General features: G+C 48.4%; 1 protein-coding gene across 19 annotated transcripts in view; it reads right to left on the reverse strand.

Moving 5' to 3' along the window:
• Positions 1-23,209, reverse strand: part of RUFY1 (RUN and FYVE domain containing 1) — a 278,993-nt gene that overhangs the window by 248,982 nt on the left and 6,802 nt on the right. For all 19 annotated transcript variants that reach the window (XR_004537446.1, XR_004537447.1, XR_004537444.1 and 16 more), the window contains one exon: positions 2,251-2,368. Coding sequence is in view for 14 of the 19 variants with exons in the window: in XM_033926870.1 (XP_033782761.1) it covers positions 2,251-2,368 (118 nt within the window). In the remaining 5 variants the exon portion in view is untranslated. The remainder of the gene's footprint in view (positions 1-2,250; positions 2,369-23,209) is intronic.

Raw genomic sequence — 23,209 nt, forward strand, 5'->3', positions numbered from 1 at the left:
GGAGGAGAGAAATTAAGCAGATATAATGCTGAAAAACAGCGAAAAGAGCAGAATATGAAATGCTGAGTAACTTAGCTTTTAGAAGTTCACAGGGCAGACTTGTTCACAGCACTGTCCCAAAGATAATGCAGTTAACTTTAGTAGTAAATCAGAGCCCCTCCCTTCTCCACCTAATCAGCAAACACAATGGCTGAAAACTAGAAACATAGAAAAAAGCAGCAGAAAAGGGCTATAGCCCACCAAATCTGCCCATTCCAAGTATCCCCTCCCTTGAATTTACTCCCTTAAAGATCCCACGTGAGTATCCCATTTTCTCTTAAAATCTGTCACACTGCTGGCCTTTATCACCTGGAGTGGGAGTCTGTTCCAATGATCCACTACTCTTTCGGTGAAGAAGTACTTCCTGGAGTCGCCATGAAACTTCCCTCCCCTGATTTTCAGCGGATGCCCTCTGGTGGTCGAGAGTCCCATGAGCCAGAAGATATCATCTTCTGACTCGATGCGTCCCGTGATGTACTTATATGTTTCAATCATATCTCCCCGTTCTCTTCTTTCCTCAAGTGAGTACAGCCGCAATTTTTTTAATCTTTCTTCATACATGAGATCCTTGAGCCCCAAGACCATCCTGGTGGCCGTTCGCTGAACCGACTCGATCCTCAGCACGTCCTTTCGGTAGTGTGGTCTCCAAAACTGAACACAGTACTCCAAGTGAGGCCTCACCATGGCTCTGTACAACGGCATCATAACTTCAGGTCTCCTGCTGACGAAATCTCTGTGGATACACCCCATCATTTGTCTTGCCCTGGAGGTCAGAAATGCAGGCTCTACACCAGTTCAGTGGCTACCCCAAAACCCAGGATTTTTAAACAGAAATGCAGACTGTACACCAGTTCAGTGGCTACCCCAAAACCCAGGATTTTTAAACAGAAATGCAGGCTCTACACCAGTTCAGTGGCTACCCCAAAACCCAGGATTTTTAAACAGAAATGCAGGCTCTACACCAGTTCAGTGGCTACCCCAAAACACAGGATTTTAAACAGAAATGTGGGCTCTATACATAGGTGCATCTGGTGAGCCTGTTTATTGGACTGAAGCATAATGATACGAAAGTACATTAAAAGGGGCACTGAACTTAAGAATAGCTTTACTGTGTCAGACCAATGGTCTATCTAGCCCAGTCTCCTCTTTCCACAGTGGCCAATCCAGGTCACCAGTACCTGGCAAAAACCCAAAGACTAACAAGATTCCATGCTACCATTCCCAAAGGCAAGCAATGGCTTTTCCCCATGCCTGTCTTAATAACAGACTATGAATTTTTCCTCCATGAACTTGTCCAGACCTTATTGCTTGGTTTAAAAGGATAAGATTGTGCCTCACACCATACAGAGACTAGTAATTGTTTTGGACGTACAACTCTTATTCTATCTCTTCAGAAAACCAACGGGGTCAATTTTTTTCCACATAAGAGGTTAAATGCACTTCTAAATAAGAGAAGGTGTGTACTGGTATAAACACTCAGCTAGCGCCACTAAAAGCCTCATGAAATCGACATAAAAGAGGGAGGAAGCCTAAACTGGTTTAACAGCAAACACTAATGAAGCCAGAAGCCACAAGCTCCAACTCCGCAGCCCTCTCTGGCTCCTGGCTGGGCCTCCGCAGTTCTCCCAATGGCAGGGTCAGCCGGGTGCATACGATGTTCCTAGGCCAGAGGGAAGACAGAGGGCGGGCGAAGCGCTCACATTCTGCAGGAGAAGCAGCAGCTCCTGGGCCTGGTGCTCGCTCGCATTCTGAGCAGGACACTCCCTGCCCCCACCACTCTTCAGCAGCCTAACCAGCACCCGCTTCCTCCTGCCACTGCACTCCACAGCTGCGGTGGAACTAAGGGTAAGCCGAACTAACTGCAGCCAATCTCGGAGCTGTGCGGGACCAAGCAGGAGGCGCAAAGGTCACGCTCCTGCATTATGCGTCGCTCTGCAATGAGAAAGGCCTACTGCCAGTTAAAAAAGGTACTGGGGGGAGGTGTATTCGCTCCATAAGACACACCCACTTTTCCACCCCCTTTTTGGGGGTGGAAAAATGTGTCTTATGGAGTGAAAAATACGGTAAACTATCTTCCAATCAACCTTTCACAACAGTCGTTATACATGAAATGGAGGCCCAAAATGCTGGAGTGATACCCAAATGAATTCATATTGTTCCTATACAATTCTCTAGCATCTACATTAGGACAAATTGTCCTTTTACACTTACTTTAATTCAGGCAAACTTTTAACACTGGTTGCTAAATCTGCAGCTTCTGGACAGAGTTTCTCCACCAGTTCCAAGGGACCAAAGAAAGATTTGGTCTGCCCAATAAAACTCTTTTTCACTGCAATGAAAAAGGCATACAGAAATTAACAAACATGAACATGCTTTATTAAATCTGCCAGTTACTGAAAATTCAGGAGACCCTCTCCCAAATCAGATTCTGTAAACTTAAAAAAATAGACTAATTTGTTTAGTGAGTACTTGGTATACTGCCTCATGCGGGTTGCTCAAAGCAGTTTACTGTCTAGGTTAGAAAAGGGAAAGGAATGCCAGTAGTCAAAAGAAAAGGTGAAGAAGAAAGCAGAGGAGAAAAAGGAGAGGTCAGCAATCAACAAGCACGTATTTTGTCACATGCAACAAGCAGTTAATTAGGGTGACAAATACTGAAGGCCTCAAGCATTCGAGAAAGGACATATGCTAGATGTAATTTACTTGGATTTCAGCAAAGCCTTTGATACAGTTCCTCATAGAAGACTGTTGAACAAACTTGAAGGGCTGAAGTTAGGACCCAAAGTGGTGAACTGGGTCAGAAACTGGCTGTCGGACAGACGCCAAAGGGTGGTGGTTAATAGAAGTCGCTCGAAGGAAGGAAAGGTGACTAGTGGAGTCCCTCAGGGTTTGGTGCTGGGGCCAATCCTGTTCAATATGTTTGTGAATGACATTGCTGAAGGGTTAGAAGGAAAAGTGTGCCTTTTTGCAGATGATACCAAGATTTGTAACAGAGTAGACACCAAAGAGGGAGTGGAAAATATGAAAAAGGATCTGCAAAAGTTAGAGGAATGGTCTAATGCCTGGCAACTAAAATTCAATGCAAAGAAATGCAGAGTAATGCATTTGGGGATTAATAATAGGAAGGAACCGTATATGCTGGGAGGAGAGAAGCTGATATGCACGGATGGGGAGAGGGACCTTGGGGTTATAGTGTCTGAAGATCTAAAGGCGAAAAAACAGTGTGACAAGGCAGTGGCTGCTGCTAGAAGGATGCTGGGCTGTATAAAGAGAGGCGTAGTCAGTAGAAGGAAGTAGGTGTTGATGCCCCTGTACAGGTCATTGGTGAGGCCCCACTTGGAGTATTGTGTTCAGTTTTGGAGACCGTATCTGGCGAAAGACGTAAGAAGACTTGAGGTGATCCAGATGAGGGCGATGAAAATGATAGGAGGCTTGCGCCAGAAGACATATGAGGAGAGACTGGAAGCCCTGAATATGTATACCCTAGAGCAGTGGTTCTTAACCTTGTTGGAGGTACTGAACCCCACTAGTTTCATATGCGTGTTCACCAAATCCTTCTTTATTGGAAAAATAAAATATGATTTTTACAAATTCAAAACATAGGTATACAGTGAGGGAAAAAATAATATCAATTTTGAAAACAAAAAAGTTCTCCTATATTTCGAGTAATAATAACATAATAATGAAATTTACTGCAAATCAGTGTGACTTCTGCTGTTGCCTCTCAGAGACCAGTTCAGAAATGAACGGCTTTACCTTGGCAAGTGCCACTCTCATGTCATTTTCACAACATCTGTTGTCTCAACACTAAACGTGAACGGCTGTCTCACCCATGCTGGATATGACTCTTGTAGGGAAGTATCAGTTGAGAGACTTTGCAAGCTCATCTAAGTGCGTGGCAATAATTTGCTTCAGTTCCGCGGGTACAGAAATGTTTCCGATTCCAGATTCATCTTCGATAAATACGATAGCATGAGAGCCATGGTAGAAAAACGACTCGAGAAGATGGTGGACAAACTTGAAACGGTTGATCAGGCATGGACCCTACTGAAAAATACTATCACAGAAGCACAAGATCTCTACATTCCGAGGATTTCCAAAGATCGGAGAACAAAGAGCAAAAGAGAACCGGCATGGCTTACCATACAGGTGAAGGAAGCCATAAAAGAAAAGAAGGACTCTTTCAAAAAATGGAAATGCATAAAGACAACCGAAGCCTGGAACAAACATAAAGATGATCAGAAGAAATGTCACAAGGCGGTGAGGGATGCAAAACAGGAATATGAGGAAAAAATAGCCCAGGAGGCCAAAAACTTCAAGCCCTTCTTTAGATACGTGAAAGGGAAAAAACCTGCAAAAGAGGCAGTGGGACCCCTGGACGACCAGGGAAGAAAAGGGTACATCAAGGAAGATAAACAAATCGCAGACAAACTAAATTCCTTCTTTGCGTCCGTCTTTACGAAGGAGGACACCTCAACAATACCTGAAGCGGAGAAAGTGTTTGCAGGAGAAATAGAAGACAGCCTCACCACAGTTGAAGTGGACTTAGACCAGATATACTATCAGATCGACAAACTTAAAAGTGACAAATCCCCTGGACCGGATGGGATTCATCCGAGAGTCTTAAAGGAATTGAAGTTTGAAATCGGAGAGTTATTGCAAAAACTTGCAAACCTGACAATCAGAACTGGACAGATACCGGACGACTGGAGGATAGCGAACGTCACCCCAATTTTCAAAAAAGGATCGAGAGGGGAACCGGGCAACTATAGACCTGTTAGTCTTACGTCTGTCCCTGGCAAGATGGTTGAAGCACTGATCAAGGATAGCATAGTCCGGCACTTGGACGCATACGACTTGATGAAACCCAGTCAACATGGATTCAGGAAAGGGAAATCATGTTTGACTAATTTACTCCAATTTTTCGAGACCGTGAACGAGCAAATTGATAGTGGGAAGCCGGTGGACATAATATACTTGGACTTCCAGAAAGCGTTCGACAAAGTTCCACACGAAAGACTTCTCAGGAAACTACAAAGTCATGGCATAGAGGGGGATATACAAAGATGGATAGGCAAATGGCTGGAAAACCGAAAGCAGAGAGTGGGCATAAATGGGAAGTTCTCCGACTGGGAGAAAGTGACTAGTGGTGTACCCCAGGGCTCGGTACTTGGGCCGATCCTTTTTAATATTTATATCAATGACCTGGAGGAAGGAACATCCAGTGAGATCATCAAGTTTGCAGACGATACAAAACTATGCCGGGCAATCAGATCGCAGGAGGATCGAGAGAAACTCCAGAGCGACTTGTGTCGGTTAGAAACATGGGCGGAGAAATGGCAGATGAAGTTCAATGTGGAGAAATGCAAGGTAATGCATTTAGGCAATAAAAATAAGGAATACGAGTATACAATGTCAGGTGCAACTCTGGGGAAGAGTGAACAAGAAAAGGACCTGGGTGTACTGATAGATAGGACCCTGAAGCCGTCGGCACAATGCGCGGCAGCGGCAAAGAAGGCAAATAGAATGTTGGGCATGATAAAGAAAGGAATCTCGAGTAGATCAGAGAAAGTTATAATGCCGCTTTATAGGGCAATGGTCAGACCACACTTGGAATACTGTGTCCAACATTGGTCCCCCTACCTAAAGAAGGATATAAAGCTGCTGGAGAGGGTGCAGAGACGAGCAACAAAACTGGTGAAGGGTATGGAGAAACTGGAATACGAGGACAGACTTATAACACTAGGATTGTTCTCCCTTGAGAAAAGGAGACTGCGTGGGGATATGATCGAGACCTTCAAAATACTGAAAGGAATCGACAAAATAGAGCAGAGAAGATTATTTACATTGTCCAATTTGACACGGACTAGAGGACATGTAATGAAGCTGAGGGGGGACAGGTTCAGGACTAATGTCAGGAAGTTCTGCTTTACTCAGAGAGTGGTTGACACCTGGAATGCTCTCCCAGAGGAGATTATGACAGAATCGACCATCCTAGGCTTCAAGAGCAAACTAGATGCATATCTCCTTAAGAGAGGCATATAAGGATTTGATGGACTATAAATTACGCCAGGTGTACACCTGGCAGGGCCTCCGCGTGTGCGGATCGCCGGACTTGATGGACCGAAGGTCTGATCCGGAGAAGGCAGTTCTTATGTTCTTATGTTCTTACTTACACAGTTGTCTAGCAGGGGAAAGTTTGCGAAGTTATCGTTTTCTGTTTGTCGTTTCCATAATGGTAGCTTTTTTTGAAAAGCTTTCAGGTTTTCTTCCGCTTCGATGATGTTGACTCCACCACCCTGCATCTGCTTATTGAGATGATTGAGAGCTGCAAAGATATCAGCCATGTACGCTAAAATGAGAATGAACTCAGAAATTTTGAAGCAATCTGCATGACAATGTTGCTGCTCTTGCAAAAACAGAGCTAATTCCACACGCATGGCAAAAACACGATTCAGCACCTGTCCTCGGGATAACCACCGAACGTTAGAATGGTACAGAAGTACCTCGAATTCAGATCCCATTTCTTTACACAGCTCCTTGAAGATGCGGTGCTTCAGAGCATTATTTCGCACATAGTTCACGCATTCCACAACAATTTTTAAAACTTCTGCCAGTTTTGGAGGCAAGGTTTTTGTTGCCAACGCATGCCTGTGCAGAATGCAATGCGTAACAATGATGTGTGGTGCATCGGCATTCACTAGCGCACCAAAACCGGACTTTCTTCCGAGTATGGCTGGAGCTCCGTCCGAACAAACTGCAGAAACCATATCCCACGAAAGATTGTTGTCTTTGAAGAAGTCATCCACAAGTTTCTTCACATCAGTTGCCTTAGTTGTTGTTGTAAGAGGCTTACAAAATAAAAAATCTTCCTTTATCACGTCGTCTTTCACATAGCGCACGAATACTGCAAGCTGGCTTAGATTGGAAACGTCTGTGGTCTCGTCGAGTTGAAGGCTGAATTTTGCTGGGCTTGAAATCAGATCTGCAACTACTCGAGCCAAGATGTCTTTGCTCATGTCCTCTATTCTGTTGCTGATGATGTCATTTGAAAGAGGAATTTCAGATAACTGAACTTCAGCCGCTTTTCCCAGCATTATATTTGCCATCTTCAACACAGCTGGTTTTATGAGTGTTTCACCAATGGTGTGTGGTTTGCCCTGCTTTGCGATCAGGTAAGCAACTTCGTACGATGCTGTGAGGATCGGTTTGTTGATGAGTACAAAGCCGAGAACAGGCAGAGTAAGTAGCCTTTTCATCGAATCTTGCTCTCTTCACTTTGAATTCAGCGAGCGTTGTGTTCTTGTATTTTCCATCTCCATGCAGCTTAAGGAAGTCTTCCCTTAGTTTTGCCGGAGCTAGACTAGAATTACTCAACTTGGCATTGCAAATCATGCAATTAGGACGCTGACTCCCATCACGTTCCGTTATAATGTGAATCCATATTATACATATTCGTCCGACCACTTTCGCATTTTGCTCGACATAGTTAGTAAGGGATTAAAATATTAAGATAGATATCACACGACGTACCATCACAACAGTTACAATTCGACTACTGTGCGCATCAAATCCCCGGCAGCACAGATAGGCCAAGCGATGTTGCGTGATCACCTGCAGCCAATTATGGACAAGCGGGGCATATCATCATGAATCATAAGCGCTTCGGTCACGTTCAATCATCTATCAGTTAAATCACAAATTTTGATCAGGAATTGATTGATGTATATAAGGAGTTAGTTACAGATTGATAGATCAAGAAACCGAGAACACGATCAGTCTTGATCAAAATCACTGAATAACTGATAGATGATTGAACGTGACCGAAGCACTATATGAGTCGGAGGTGTGTTTTGACCTCCGCCGACCCGCGAGACTGACTCACCGAACCCTTGGGGTTCGGTCGAACCCAGGTTAAGAACCACTGCCCTAGAGGAAAGGAGAGACAGGGGAGATATGATTCAGATGTTCAAATACTTGAAGGGTATTAACGTAGAACAAAATCTTTTCCAGAGAAAGGAAAATGGTAAAACCAGAGGACATAATTTGAGGTTGAGGGGCAATGTTAGGAAATTCTACTTTACGGAGAGGGTAGTGGATGCCTGGAATGCGCTCCCGAGAGAGGTGGTGGAGCGTAAAACTGTGACTGAGTTCAAAGAAGCGTGGGATGAACACAGAAGATTTAGAATCAGAAAATAATATTAAATATTGAACTAGGCCAGTACTGGGCAGACTTGCACGGTCTGTGTCTGTATATGGCCGTTTGGGGGAGGATGGGCTGGGGAGGGCTTCAATGGCTGGGAGGGTATAGATGGGCTGAAGTAAGTCTTAACAGATTTCGGCAGTTGGAACCCAAGCACAGTACCGGGTAAAGCTTTGGATTCTTACCCAGAAATAGCTAAGAAGGAAAAAAATAAAAATAAAAATAAATTTAAATTGAATCAGGTTGGGCAGACTGGATGGACCATTCGGGTCTTTATCTGCCGTCATCTACTATGTTACTATGTCTTGCTTTAGGACCAGGTGATGGTACTAGTCCTGTTCTGCTTTCCAGTCCTGCTCCTGCTGATTGGACATAAAAGGAAGTTCAAATGATACTGCAGTCACTAATTAAGCAAAACCACGAGGGAACAGATTACCAAACAACATCAAAATAAACCAAAAGGAAGGCAATTGTTGGGAATGACTGGTATAGCAGCAGATCTCCCTAAGAATACTCCCTCACCTAGGTTGCAATTTAGCCACCTTACAGCAGATGACACTGACCTGCCATGTCAGAGGGGTAGGGTTCAGGCTGGGGCTTAAATGCCCTGGAGCAGAGTAGATCAGATCAGGGAGGCCTTGAATCCAGAACTCTGTATGAGAGAGATCCCGAGTGCAGAGATTTCCTGGAGTAAGGCTCTAAGTGTAAGAGTCCTCTAAAGTGCTGGCTGGGCTAAAGTATCTGAGAAGGAGTCCCAGAGAGGTAAGAAGTTGCCCTAACTCAGAGGATAGCACCCTCCTGCCAGCGATCTTCCAGGAGGGGTGGGGGGTTCGTTGAGGGGGTCCGGCAGGAAGGGTTGGGCACCCTCCTGCAGGCAATCATTGGGGTGGGGGTTCATTGGAGGGGTTGGGCTCCTTCCTGCCGTGATCGTACGTGGGGTGGGTAGGCGGTCTTCGAGCAGGAGGGGTTGGGCTCTCTCCTGCCGCAATCGTTCAGGGAGGAGGACGGGTAGCTGTTGCCGCTATACTTATCGCAGCAGGGAGATCCTTTGCCGCAATAAGTATTGCGACCACATCTACAGTAACCTGGTTCTGTCACTGATGTCTGTAACACGGACGTCGGTTACAGAATCGGGTTTATTTTGGGTGAGCATAGGCCCCATTCTGTATAGGATGCCCATCCCAGGCGTCCTATATAGAATCCGGGCCTTACTATTTACATCCACAATAGAAAATATGTGATTTAAAAACAGAGGATCCTTATATGGAAAAATTAAAAAACAAACAAACAAAAAAAAAAAAAAACACCCTTAAAAATGACCTCCTAGCTGTTGGTGTGTTTGATGCTTAGAGAGCAACTCCAAAGATTGAGAATTAAGGCCAGTAGAAGGCAGCGGTTTGGAGCAGGAGGAGGTGAGCTAAAGCAGAGAGGTAGCCGGGAGAGGAAACAGGGAAGTAATCAGGGCAGCGGCGAGGAGCGGGCAGCGACGAGAGTTAGCTCCGCCCACCCATACCCCCCTTAAGAGGAGGGAGCCACGGCACGAAAAACATGGTAAAATTATGGTCATACCTGTTAATTTTCTTTCCTTTAGAAGCAGCAGATGAATCCAGAGACTAGTGGGTATAGCTCACATCGACCAGCAGGTGGAGATAGAGAACTAATTAACAGTTGGCCTTAAAGCCTGGTGCTCCTTCTGTTGCTTCAGTTATGCACTTTGCCCAAGCATCCCGATAGGAGAATGAGCAACCAGAAAACTCCATTCCAGTAGAAAATGTGTCTCTCTCTTCTTCTTATCCCTTTTTTTTTTTTTTTTTTTTTTTCAGCAATGAAATAATACACTTACCAACCATAGCCCCAACTAAACAATGAACTAAACACCCTCCACACCGACCGTGCACTTGGGGAGGGGCTCTGGATTCATCTGCTGCTTCTAAAGGAAAGAAAATTAACAGGTATGACCATAATTTTACCTTCCATAGCAAAGCAGCAGATGAATCCAGAGACTAGTGGGATGTAGCAAAGCAAACTCAAACTGGGTGGGACGCCAATGCCGCCTCTGTCAGCACTGCAGCGCCAAAACTCGCCTCTGAACGGGCCGCTACATCTAACCGATAATGCTTTGAAAAAGTATTTCCCGACGACCAAGTGGCCGCCCGGCAAATCTCCTCTAAAGCCATCCCCCCAGACTCCGCCCAAGATGTAGCCAAAGCCCGAGTGGAATGAGCATGAAGGTGCTCCGGTACCTTCTTTCCTGACAACACATACGCCGAAGCAATAGTGTCCTTGACCCAACGCGCAATGGACGCTTTAGACGCCGCCATCCCTTTGTTTTTACCCGCGAACGCGACAAAGAGATGGTCCGACCGGCGAAAATCATTCGTTACTCCCAAATAATGGAGAAGCATACGGCGTACATCCAGTAGCCGTAAAGACAAAAACCGTTTCCCCCAATCCTCCTTCCGGAAGGATGGAAGGAACAAACTCTGGTTCACATGAAAGGACGAAATAACCTTAGGCAGGAAGGACGGCACCGTACGCACCGTCACCCCAGACTCCGAAAAGCGCAAAAAGGGTTCTCTGCAAGAAAGCGCCTGCAGTTCCGAAACTCGCCTCGCTGAAGCCATCGCCACCAAAAAAACTGTTTTCAGTGTGACATCTTTCAAAGTGGCCGCTGACAGGGGCTCAAAAGGCGCCCCCTGCAACTTTCCAAGGACGAGCTTCAGGTTCCAAGAGGGACAAATACGCTTTACCGGCGGACGGATATGGTGAACCCCCTTGAGGAAACGGACCACGTCCGGCTGTGACGCGAGAGCCGAGCGAGCCACCCGGCCCCTGTAACAGGCAATGGCCGATACTTGAACCTTTAAAGAGTTATATGCTAACCCTTTCTCTACGCCCTCCTGCAGGAACGCAAGAATAGCCGGCAGAGAAGCATGGAAAGGCGCAATTCCCTGTTTTCCGCACCATGCCTCAAAGTTCCTCCAGACCCTCGCATAGGAGGCTGACGTTGAAATCCTCTTAGCTTTAAGCAGGGTGGAAATCACCCGGTCTGAATAGCCCCTCTTTTTTAGCCTTGACCTTTCAATAGCCAGGCCGTAAGACCAAAGCGGCCCGGATCTGCCATCAATATTGGACCCTGAGTTAGTAAGTCCGGCGTTATCTGGAACGCTACCTGCTCGCCTACCGACAGCTGCATCAGATCTGCGTACCACGGCCGCCGTGGCCAATCCGGAGCCACCAGGATTACTCTGCCCTGAAAGCGAGAGATGCGGTGCAACACCCGCCCTATCATGGGCCAAGGCGGGAACACATAGAGAAGGGAATTCGGAGGCCACGGGAGAACCAATGCGTCCACCCCCTCCGATCCCTTTTCCTTGCGTCTGCTGAAAAACCGAGGCACCTTCACATTGCGGGAAGAGGCCATGAGATCCATCTCTGGCAACCCCCAACGACGAACTAGCAGGCCGAACGCTCGAGCCGACAACTGCCATTCGCCCGGATCGAGAAGATTTCTGCTGAGGAAGTCCGCTTGCACGTTTTCGTGCCCTGCAATGTGTGCCGCCGACAGAAGCGGAACATGCCCCTCTGCCCATCGAAACAAAATTCTTGCCTCTTCGGCCAACTGCGGACTCCTGGTGCCCCCCTGACGATTGACATACGCGACCGCCGTGACACTGTCCGAAAAGATCCTGGTCGGTTTGCCCTGAACTAGGGACTGAAAAGCCCGCAGCGCTAACCGGATCGCTCTTAATTCCAGCAAGTTTATGGGCCATTGAGCCTCCTGGGAGGACCACCTTCCCTGCACCGACGTTTGCATGCACTGGGCTCCCCAGCCCCGCAGACTGGCATCCGTTGTAACAACCACCCAATCCGGTGTGGCCAACGGCATGCCCCTCCAAAGATGCACGTCCTGGAGCCACCAGCGCATACTGCGAGCTGCTCGAGAACTCCATGGGAGACGCACATTGTAGTTCAGAGAAGCTGGGGACCAGCGAGAGAGCAGAGACTGTTGTAAGGGCCTCATGTGACTCCGGGCCCAGGGAACCACCTCCAGAGTCGCCACCATGGAGCCCAGCACCTGTACATAATTCCACACTCGAGGTCTGGCCGACCCGAGAAGGAGGCGAATTTGAGCCTGTAATTTCTCCTCCCGGTCTCGGGTTAGAAACACCTTCCCCAGAGCCGTATCGAACCGCACCCCCAGGTGCACCAAAGACTGCGAAGGGGACAAAAAACTCTTGGGAAAGTTGACCAGCCACCCCAACGACTGAAGGAGAGAGATTACTCTCTGCGTTACCGACAAACTTTCCTGTCGGGATGAGGCGCGGATCAACCAATCGTCCAAGTAAGGGTGGACCCGAATCCCTTCCTTGCGGAGAAAAGCGGCTACCACCACCATAACTTTGGAAAACGTGCGGGGAGCCGTCGCCAGGCCAAAGGGCATTGCCCGAAACTGATAATGTTGGCCCAGAATCGCAAACCGCAGATACTGCTGATGCGGAGGCCATATCGGAATATGGAGGTACGCTTCCTTGAGATCGAGAGACGTGAGGAACTCTCCCGGTCTTACCGCCGCAATAACCGAGCGTACCGTTTCCATTCGGAAATGGCGAACACTGAGGAATCGGTTGACCCCTTTGAGATCCAGCACTGGTCTGAAGGACCCCCCCTTCTTTGGTACAATGAAGTACAGGGAATAAATACCGCTGCCTACCTCTTCCGGGGGCACCGGTACCACCGCCCCCAGATCGAGCAGCACCTGAAGCGTCCTGCGGACCTCGGCTCCCTTGGCCGCTCCATTGCACGGGGACACCACGAAAGAATCTACGACGGGAGCGGCGAATTCTAATTTGTACCCGTCGCGAACAATGTCCAACACCCACTGATCGGACGTGACTGTGGCCCACTCCGCCCGGAATGCCGAAAGCCGACCCCCTAAGGGCAGGGCGGAGGGAGCCAAGCCCCCGTCATTATGGAGTGCGACTGGCTGGGGTACGGGCTTTTTTTTTTTTTTTTATACTGGAATGGAGAAGCCAGCCAATAGTCCTGCAACCTGGAAAGGAACCCCTCTATCCAACGGAGGGGAGGGTGGAGCAGGGACCTGGGAGGGCCCAGGTGTACCTCCTAAAGCCGGCACCAATCAGCCAGGCACCCCCAACCTACTGAAGAGAACTAGTCTCAACAGAGGAATCCTAACGGAACACCAATCCAATCTATCCGGCAGCAGCCAGAGACCAGGAGCTAGAAAGGTAGCTCCACCCCTGCTGGGAGATAGAGCAAAACTGAAGCAACAGAAGGAGCACCAGGCTTTAAGGCCAACTGTTAATCAGTTCTCTATCTCCACCTGCTGGTCGATGTGAGCTATACCCACTAGTCTCTGGATTCATCTGCTGCTTTGCTATGGAAACAAGCAGCCGCATGGGAAAGGTAGAAGGCAGCGGTTTGGAGCAGGAGGAGGTGAGCTAAAGCAGAGAGGTAGCCGGGAGAGGAAAGAGGGAAGGAACCAGGGAAGCGGTGAGGAGTGGGCAGCGGCGAGAGTTAGCTCCGCCCACCCGCATCGTGTCACCAGCCGAGTCAGCGCCCGACTCCCCCTTAAAAGGGGGGGGAGCCAACAGCGCGCAGCCGTTCGGTGCGCGGCGAAGGCAAGGGCCGAGCAAAGACAGCCAAGGACTCCAGAGCACCAGAGATCAGCAGGAAGGTAAGGAAGAAGCGAGCACACACGTAAGGAGAGCATACGCACAAGAGCACACACAAAGAAAAACACACACAAGACAGGAAAGGATAAAGAAACAGCAGGCTCCAGGGACAAGGAAAAGGCCCAAGAGAGGACAACTGACCCAAAAAGCGGCAGAAGAAGTAGGCAGGGAAGAGCCAAGCACAGGAGAAAGCACACGCCCGCAAAAGGCAGGGGAGAGAGCATCTAGTGGACTGCGAAGAAAGAGAAATGGAAGCAGCGGGAACCCGGAGGAGCTTCCCAGTGTACTGCATGGAGTGTCATATGTATGACTACCTCCCCTCGGGAAGGAAGGCATACGTATGTAGTCGGTGTCAGGAACTGGAAAGCCTGAAGAAGGAAGTTGGTCGACTGCAGTGCAGGGTTCAGGAGCTGGAGGGGCTCCACATCTTAGAAGCACCATTCAAGACAGCTGAAGACCCCACAAGAGAGAACCACATCGAGGAGCAAGTAAGGGAGCTCGAGAGATTCATTGAGGAGGCCTACAGGCAGGTGGAAGAGCAGGATCATCAGCAGCGCTGGAGCGAGGAAGTTACATCCACATGAGATGGAGGACAGGGACCAACAGATGGAAGACAGGAACCAACAGACGCCAAGGATGAGGGAACACATGGAAGAAATCGAGCAAGCAGAGGGGGCGGAGACTGGCCGGTACCCTGAAAGAGAAGTACTGAAGCACACCGAGGATACAGACTTGAGACCAGTGAGGAAGCTGAAGAAGGGGAAATCTGCAGTCGTAGTGGGAGACTCAATCCTGAGAAAAGTGGCCAGTCACGTAGCAGGAGGGAGAGAAGATCGGCTAGTGACCTGTCTCCCAGGAGCAAGAACAAAGGACATCACCGACAGAATCGAGAGGATCCTGGACCGCACAGAAACAGAAGAGACAGCAGTGATAATCCACATTGGAACAAATGATGTCAACAGGAGAAATTACAGCAGGACTATGCTAACTGAACAGTTCAAGATCAAAGGAAGGAAACTGAAGCTGAGGACACAGAAGATAGCATTCTCAGAGATTCTGCCAGTACCGAGGGCAGACATGAAGAGGCAGACAGAGCTACAAGCAATAAACCCATAGTTGAGGCGATGGTGCGAAGAAGAGGGATTCCACTTTGTGAGGAACTGGACAACTTTCTGGGGAAAGAACAAGCTCTTCAGGAGGGACTGACTACACCTGAGCACGGCAGGAACGAGACTGCTAGCAAACAACGTCAAGAGAGGAATAGAGCAAGCTTTAAATTAAGAAAAAGGGGAAAGCCGACAGTCGACCTGTCGTCGACGGTTCGGACAAGAGTATCCAAAGAAGATACTGAGCAGGAAAAATGCTGGAACAAGCAAAAGACGAACAAGAGAAACTGATGAACAATAAGAGGGGCAAACAGATAGAATTAGAAGAACAGGAGAAATCGAAAAATCAGGTTGCTGACGAAAAAGATGCACCAAAACATGAGGAGGAAAGGAGTGGAAATCAGGGACTGGCAGCTCAAATAGGGGATGGCAAGAGAAGCAAAACACAAGGAAAACCAGCAGGGAAAAGAAAAGACCAGGACTTAAATTGCTTGTACGCAAATGCAAGGAGCCTGAAAACCAAAATGGGAGAATTAGAAGTCACAGCCAAAAAAGAGGACCTAGACATCTTGGAATCAGGGAAACATGGTGGAATGAGGATAACCAATTGGACGTAGTACTGCCAGATTACAAACTCTATAGAAGATGCAGGACTCACAAGAAGGATGGAGGAATCCCTCGGCCGGAGTGGATATGGATACAAAGGCGGAAGGATTGGAGTCATTATGGGTTAAATTACCAGGAAGAAATGGCTTTGGCATAAAATTGGGACTGTACTATCGTCCGCCTAGATAAACGGAAGCAAACGACAAAGAAATGGCAGCAGAACTGAGGCGAGAAGGCAAATTCAGGAACGTGACAGTAATGGGGGATTTTAACTACCCTGGGATTGACTGGAGTATTGGAAACTTGAACTGTGCGAGGGAAACAGAATTCTTAGAGGCTGTGACGGACTGCTTTATGGATCAGCTCGTCAAGGAACCAACGAGAGGGAATGCCACTCTCGACCTAATCCTCAAAGGACTAGGGGGGACCTGCAAAGGAAGTGGAAGTAGTAGGACCACTAGGAAACAGCGATCACAACATGATCCAGTACAAATTAGAAGTAGGTACAGCAAAAGGGAAAAGAACCACATTGACAACGTTAAATTTCAAGAAAGGGAACTATGATGCTATGAGAGCAATGGTAAGGAATAAACTCAGAAACAGCAGAAACCGTAGAGCAAGCCTGGTCCCTATTCAAGGGCACAGTGCAAGAAGCACAACATATGTACATCCCCAGATTTAGAAAAGGGTGCAAAAAAACCGAACAAAAGACCCAGCATGGATAACCAATGAAGTGAAGAAAGCGATAGGAGACAAGAAAAAATCGTTCCGGAAATGGAAAAAGGACAAAACCGGGGCAAACTGGAAGGAACACAGGAAATGTCAAAAAGAATGTCATCGAGTGGTAAGGAGAGCGAAAAGGGAATACGAAGAGAGGCTAGCCAGGGAGGCAAAAATTTTCAAATCGTTCTTCAGATATGTTAAAGGGAAGCAACCAGCGAGGGAGGAAGTAGGACCGTTGGATGATGGAGACAGAAAGGGAGTGATAAAGGAGGAAAAAGAGGTAGGCGATAGGTTAAACAAGTTATTCTCGTCAGTCTTCACAAGCGAGGATACATCCAATGTACCAGAACCCAAGAAGAAAAACTGTCGAAAATAGAGGTGAGCCATGAGGATGTCCTCCAACAGACAGATAGATTGAAAAGCGACAAATCACCAGGCCCCGACCGAATCCATCCTAGGGTATTAAAAGAACTAAGAAATGAGATAGCAGAAATACTCCAACGAGTTTGCAACCTGTCATTGAAAACTGACGAGATCCCGGAGGACTGGAAGATAGCAAATGTTATACCTATCTTTAAAAAGGGGTCGAGAGGAGACCCAGGAAACTACAGGCCAGTAAGTTTGACATCAGTTCCGGGCAAGATGGTAGAAGCACTGATAAAGGACAGCATCTGTGAGCACATAGAAAAAAATGGGCTAATGAAAGCGAGCCAACATGGCTTCTGCAAAGGAAGATCATGCCAAACAAACTTACTGCACTTCTTTGAGGGGGTAAACAGCCAGTTGGACAAAGGGGAACCCGTAGACATCATTCACCTCAACTTCCAAAAGGCCTTTGACAAGGTACCCCATGAGCGGCTACTTAGGAAGCTGTGGAACCACGGGGTGGAAGGGGAGGTACACAGATGGGTTAAACACTGGTTGGCAGGCAGAAGGCAGAGGGTTGGAGTGAACGGTCACTACTAAGACTGGAGGAGGGTCACGAGCTGAGTTCCGCAGGGTTCGGTACTCGGACCGCTGCTGTTCAATGTATTTATTAATGAGCTGGAAACGGGGACAAAGTGTGAGATTATAAAATTTGCGGATGACACTAAACTCTGTAGCAGGGTTAGAACTGCAGAAAAATGCAAGGACTTACAAAGGGACCTGAACAGACTGGAGGAGTGGGCGAACAAATGGCAGATGTACTTCAATGTAGGGAAATGCAAGGTCATGCATATAGGGAAAAAGAACCCAATGTTCAGCTACCAAATGGGGGGATTAGTACTAGAGGGAAGTAGCCTTGAAAGAGACTTGGGTGTACTGGTGGACATAACAATGAAGTCAACGGCACAATGCATAGCAGCCTCGAAGAAGGCAAACAGAATGCTGGGTATTATTAAGAAGGGTATTACAACCAGAACGAAGGAAGTCATCTTGCCGCTATACCGCACGATGGTACGACCACATCTAGAGTACTGTGTCCAATATTGGTCGCCGTACCTAAAGAAGGACATGGAGATACTTGAGAGGGTTCAGAGAAGAGCGACAAGGAAGATAAAAGGTATGGAAAACCTTTCATACGCAGAGAGGCTAGAAAGGCTGGGGCTCTTTACCCTGGAGAAGCGAAGACTCAGAGGAGACATGATAGAGACTTACAAGATCATGAAGGGCATAGAGAAGGTAGAAAGGGGCAGATTCTTCAGCCTACTGGGAACTACAAGAACAAGGGGGCACTCGGAGAAATTGAAAGGGGACAGGTTTAGAACCAATGCTTCACTCGGAGGGTGGTGGACACCTGGAATGCGCTACTGGAGGATGTGATAGGACAGAGTACATTAAGGGGATTCAAAGAGGGATTGGACAAGTTCCTGAAGGATACGGGGATTGAGGGATATAGATAGAGGTAGAGATAGGATCATGAAAGGGTATAGATAGAAGAAAAATGGGGATTAAAGGGTTTTAGACAAAGGATCACTTACAGGTCATGGACCTGATGGGCCGCTGCGGGAGCGCTGGGCACGATGGACCCCTGGTCTGACCCGGCAGAGGCAACTTCTTATGTTCTTAATTTCTGTCCTGAAAATGGCACAGATCAGGATGGCTTGTGACAGCAAATCCAGTCATTGGGAAATGAGGCCAGTGCAGGGCAGACTTCTACAGGGCAGTCTGTTCCAAAAATGGCAAAGACAGATCAGGATGAAGTTTCTGCATCTGATATCACAGTTCTATATGCCAGTGGTTTCCCAACCCAGTTCTGGGGCTCCCCAGCCAATCAGATTTCAGGTTGAAATTAGAGATAGTAAAATCTTTGCTAATTAGCAATATGACTATGCTGAGGCCATAATAATAATACTTCAGATTACTGGCACGGTATTGTGATTGAGGGGTGGGAGACTTAAGAGCAATGTAAGGAAATTCTTCTTTAGGGAGAGGGTGGCTGAGCCGTGTAGCAGCGGCGAAGAGGCAGGGGAGCCGGCGAGAGGAACAGGAGGGCAGGAGAACCGGTGCAGGAAGGAGGAGAACCGGCGTTTCCAGCGGCGGGTAGCGGCGAGGAGGCTCCGCCCACCGCACCGCGTCAGCGTAGCGTCATCGCCCGGGCTCCCCCTTAAGAGGAAGGGAGCCAACGGCGCGAGGGCTACACTGAGCCGTGTAGCAGCGGCGAAGAGGCAGGGGAGCCGGCGAGAGGAACAGGAGGGCAGGAGAACCGGTGCAGGAAGGAGGAGAACCGGCGTTTCCAGCGGCGGGTAGCGGCGAGGAGGCTCCGCCCACCGCACCGCGTCAGCGTAGCGTCATCGCCCGGGCTCCCCCTTAAGAGGAAGGGAGCCAACGGCGCGAGGGCTACACTGAGCCGTGTAGCAGCGGCGAAGAGGCAGGGGAGCCGGCGAGAGGAACAGGAGGGCAGGAGAACCGGTGCAGGAAGGAGGAGAACCGGCGTTTCCAGCGGCGGGTAGCGGTGAGGAGGCTCCGCCCACCGCACCGCGTCAGCGTAGCGTCATCGCCCGGGCTCCCCCTTAAGAGGAAGGGAGCCAACGGCGCGAGGGCTACACTGAGCCGTGTAGCAGCGGCGAAGAGGCAGGGGAGCCGGCGAGAGGAACAGGAGGGCAGGAGAACCGGTGCAGGAAGGAGGAGAACCGGCGTTTCCAGCGGCGGGTAGCGGCGAGGAGGCTCCGCCCACCGCACCGCGTCAGCGTAGCGTCATCGCCCGGGCTCCCCCTTAAGAGGAAGGGAGCCAACGGCGCGAGGGCTACACTGAGCCGTGTAGCAGCGGCGAAGAGGCAGGGGAGCCGGCGAGAGGAACAGGAGGGCAGGAGAACCGGTGCAGGAAGGAGGAGAACCGGCGTTTCCAGCGGCGGGTAGCGGCGAGGAGGCTCCGCCCACCGCACCGCGTCAGCGTAGCGTCATCGCCCGGGCTCCCCCTTAAGAGGAAGGGAGCCAACGGCGCTCAGTCATTCGGCACGCGACGAAGGCGCGCGGCAAAGGCGCTCGCCTTAGCGAAAGCGCCTTTGCGAAGGAGCCTTGAGAAGGAGACCAGGCAGCCCAACAGCAAACCTAAGTTTCAAATTCTTTTTAAATTTTCACATTTTTTTCTTTCTTTCTTTTAAAAAAAACCTAACAAAAAAAAAATAAATAAAAAAAATAAAAAAAAGTTCTTTCTCCTCTTCTCATTCTTCTCTTATATTCTCTTATACTCTCATACTATCTCTCATACTCTTACATTTACTCTCTCTCATTTACTCTCTCTCATTTACTCTCTCTTACATTTACTCTCTCTTACATTTACTCTCTCTCATTTTGTTATGGCAGGGCCGACAAGGAGTGTGAAGCCTACAAGCAAGAGTGGCAACCCCTGCCCTGAGGTGATCCGGGAGTTGAACTCAGCCTACACGCAGACAGAGGAGAACACAGCCCCAGGAATGGACGCCTCCGTGCAGACAGAGGCCATCCCACAGCAGTACATTACGGCCTCTACACAGACGGAGGAGGTCGATCAGAGGGATGAAGACATCATGCAGGAACTAAGAAACCTCAGGGAGGAGGTGAAACGTCTGAGAGGCATTAGAGAGGATGAGGCCTACATCGATGGGATAGTGCAGGAACTATCTCAAGTCACAGAACGGACCTGTGATGGATCTCTCATGATGACTCCAGGGCCGCCGACAAAGAAACCAACTGTTGCAGTTCAGGAGATGGATGGAGACACTGACTCCTGGCAGTTAGTGACCTCCTCCACAGGTAAACGTAGGAGACCCCCACCCCAATTTACAATATACTCACCTTCTCTCTCTTTCTCTCAACAGGGCAGCTTCACATCAACTCCACAGCTGAGCCTAAAGAACAGATTCCAGGTCTTGCAGGAAGAGACTACCGACGGGGAGATGGACCAGGATCAACGCATATCTCCATCTCCAGGGACGATGGATCGACACCCCCAAAAGAAGCGTAGAGTAATAACCATTGGGGACTCCATGTTGAGAGGCACTGAGGGACCAATATGCAGACCGGATATGCAGTCGAGGGAGGTCTGCTGTCTACCCGGAGCCAGAATAAAAGATGTGACCACCTGTCTCGATAGACTTCTCAGGCCCCAGGACCACTTCCCCATGCTGCTCATCCACGTCGGAACGAATGACACTGCTAAGAACACCCTGGAGGACATAGCTAGAGACTTCGGAGCTCTGGGAAAGAGGCTGAAGCAGACAGGAGCACAGGTAGTATTCTCTTCCATTCTTCCTGTTAGGGGCAGAGGAAGGGACAGGGACGAACGCATCCTGAAGACGAATGAGTGGCTACAACGATGGTGCCGGGAGATGAACTTCGGATTCCTGAATCACGGAGAGACACTGCAGGGACTACAGGGACCAGACGGACTCCACCTGACCAACAGAGGTAAGAATGTCTTCGGACACAGACTAGCCCGCCTACTTCGAAGGGCTTTAAACTAGGTAAGTCGGGGGTGGGTACCCACTTTTACACCGGAGCAGTAAGTAACTATCCTGATGTGGAGAACCAACACTACGCTTCTAAGTCTGAGGTAAGTACCCTTATTGCAAAAGAATTGCTAGGAGACACCTTGACTCAAATGGGAGGCTCACTACAGGAGGTTAGTAAACAGAAAGAGTGGAGAGCTATGTATGTTAACGCACACAGCCTAGGGAATAAATTTCTACAACTAGAAACAGAAATAGTTAATGCAGATCTAGACATAGTAGCAATATCCGAAACATGGTTCACAGACTCTCATGGGTGGGATATAACTATACCAGGGTACAACCTGTTCGACAAGACAGAGAGGGTAAGTTAGGAGGTGGGGTAGCACTATACATCAAAGAAAACATTAAGACAACCAGGATCACGGATGTCAAGTATACTGGGGAATCTATCTGGGTAAACCTGGCCAGAGGCGGAGAAAAATGCCTGTACCTTGGTGTGATATACAGACCTCCAAGACAATCGGAGGACAAGGACGCAGAACTAATTGAAGACATTGAGAATATCACCTTACGGGGGGAGGCTGTACTATTAGGAGACTTCAACATGCCTGATGTAGACTGGAACACACTATCAGCGACAACTTGTGATAGCAGGAGAATATTAACGTCCATGAAGGGAGTACGGCTCAAACAAATGGTACTAGAGCCCACTAGGGCCCAGGCCATCCTGGACCTGGTACTTACGAATGGGGAAAGCGTCTCAGAGGTCTCGGTGGGAGAGACGCTAGCCACCAGTGACCATAACATGGTATGGTTTAACCTTAAGAAAGGCTTTCCTAGATCACAAACAAAAACAAAGGTACTCAATTTCCGGGGCACTGACTTCGCACGCATGGGAGATTTCGTCTATCAGACGCTGCAGGTTCAAGAAGTAACTACTAATGTGGAGGCTATGTGGTCAAGCTTGAAATCGATCCTTCATGAGGCAACTATCCGCTACATAAAATCGGTAACCAAACAACAAAGAAAAAAGAAACCCCAATGGTTCACAGATGAGGTATCGTGCCTCGTCAAGGAGAAGAAAAGAGCATTTCTCTCATACAAACGCACGGGGGAAAAAGAAGCAAACATTGAATACAGGAAAAAGTCTGCAGCGGTCAAAACAGCAGTCAGGGAGGCCAAAATTCGTATGGAAGAAACTCTAGCAAAAAACATCAAGAAAGGGGACAAATCCTTCTTCAGATACATTAGCGACAGGAAAAAGAACGCAAACGGGATAGTACGCCTTAGAACACCAGACGGGAATTATGTAGAAACAGACTCCGATAAAGCCAAACTACTGAATGATTACTTCTGTTCAGTCTTTACCTGCGAAGCACCAGGGCACGGGCCTCGGCTAGCAGCAAAGCAAAGCATGGAAGACCCATTTCAGAAGTTTGAGTTCACACCAGCTGATGTTTACAAAGAACTGTCAAGACTCAAGGTGAACAAAGCCATGGGACCGGACAATCTGCACCCAAGAGTGCTCAGAGAGCTATGCGATGTTTTGGCGGAACCATTAGCAATACTCTTCAATCTCTCCCTAAATACGGGGAGAGTCCCCCTGGACTGGAAAACTGCCAACGTGGTTCCTCTGCACAAAAAGGGTTGCAGAGCGGAGGCCGCAAATTACAGACCAGTAAGTCTCACATCAATAGTGTGTAAACTCATGGAAACTCTACTTAAAGAGAAATTAGACACAATATTGGATGAGGGGAATCTGAGGGATCCCTGTCAACATGGATTCACTAGGGGGAGGTCATGCCAGTCCAATCTCATCAGCTTCTTTGATTGGGTGACAGGAAAGCTGGACTCGGGAGAGTCTCTGGACATAGTATACTTGGATTTCAGTAAAGCTTTTGACAGTGTCCCACACCGTAGACTATT

Source organism: Geotrypetes seraphini, chromosome 18 (assembly GCF_902459505.1).
Source record: "Geotrypetes seraphini chromosome 18, aGeoSer1.1, whole genome shotgun sequence".
In the NCBI taxonomy this organism is placed as follows: Eukaryota; Metazoa; Chordata; class Amphibia; order Gymnophiona; family Dermophiidae; genus Geotrypetes; species Geotrypetes seraphini.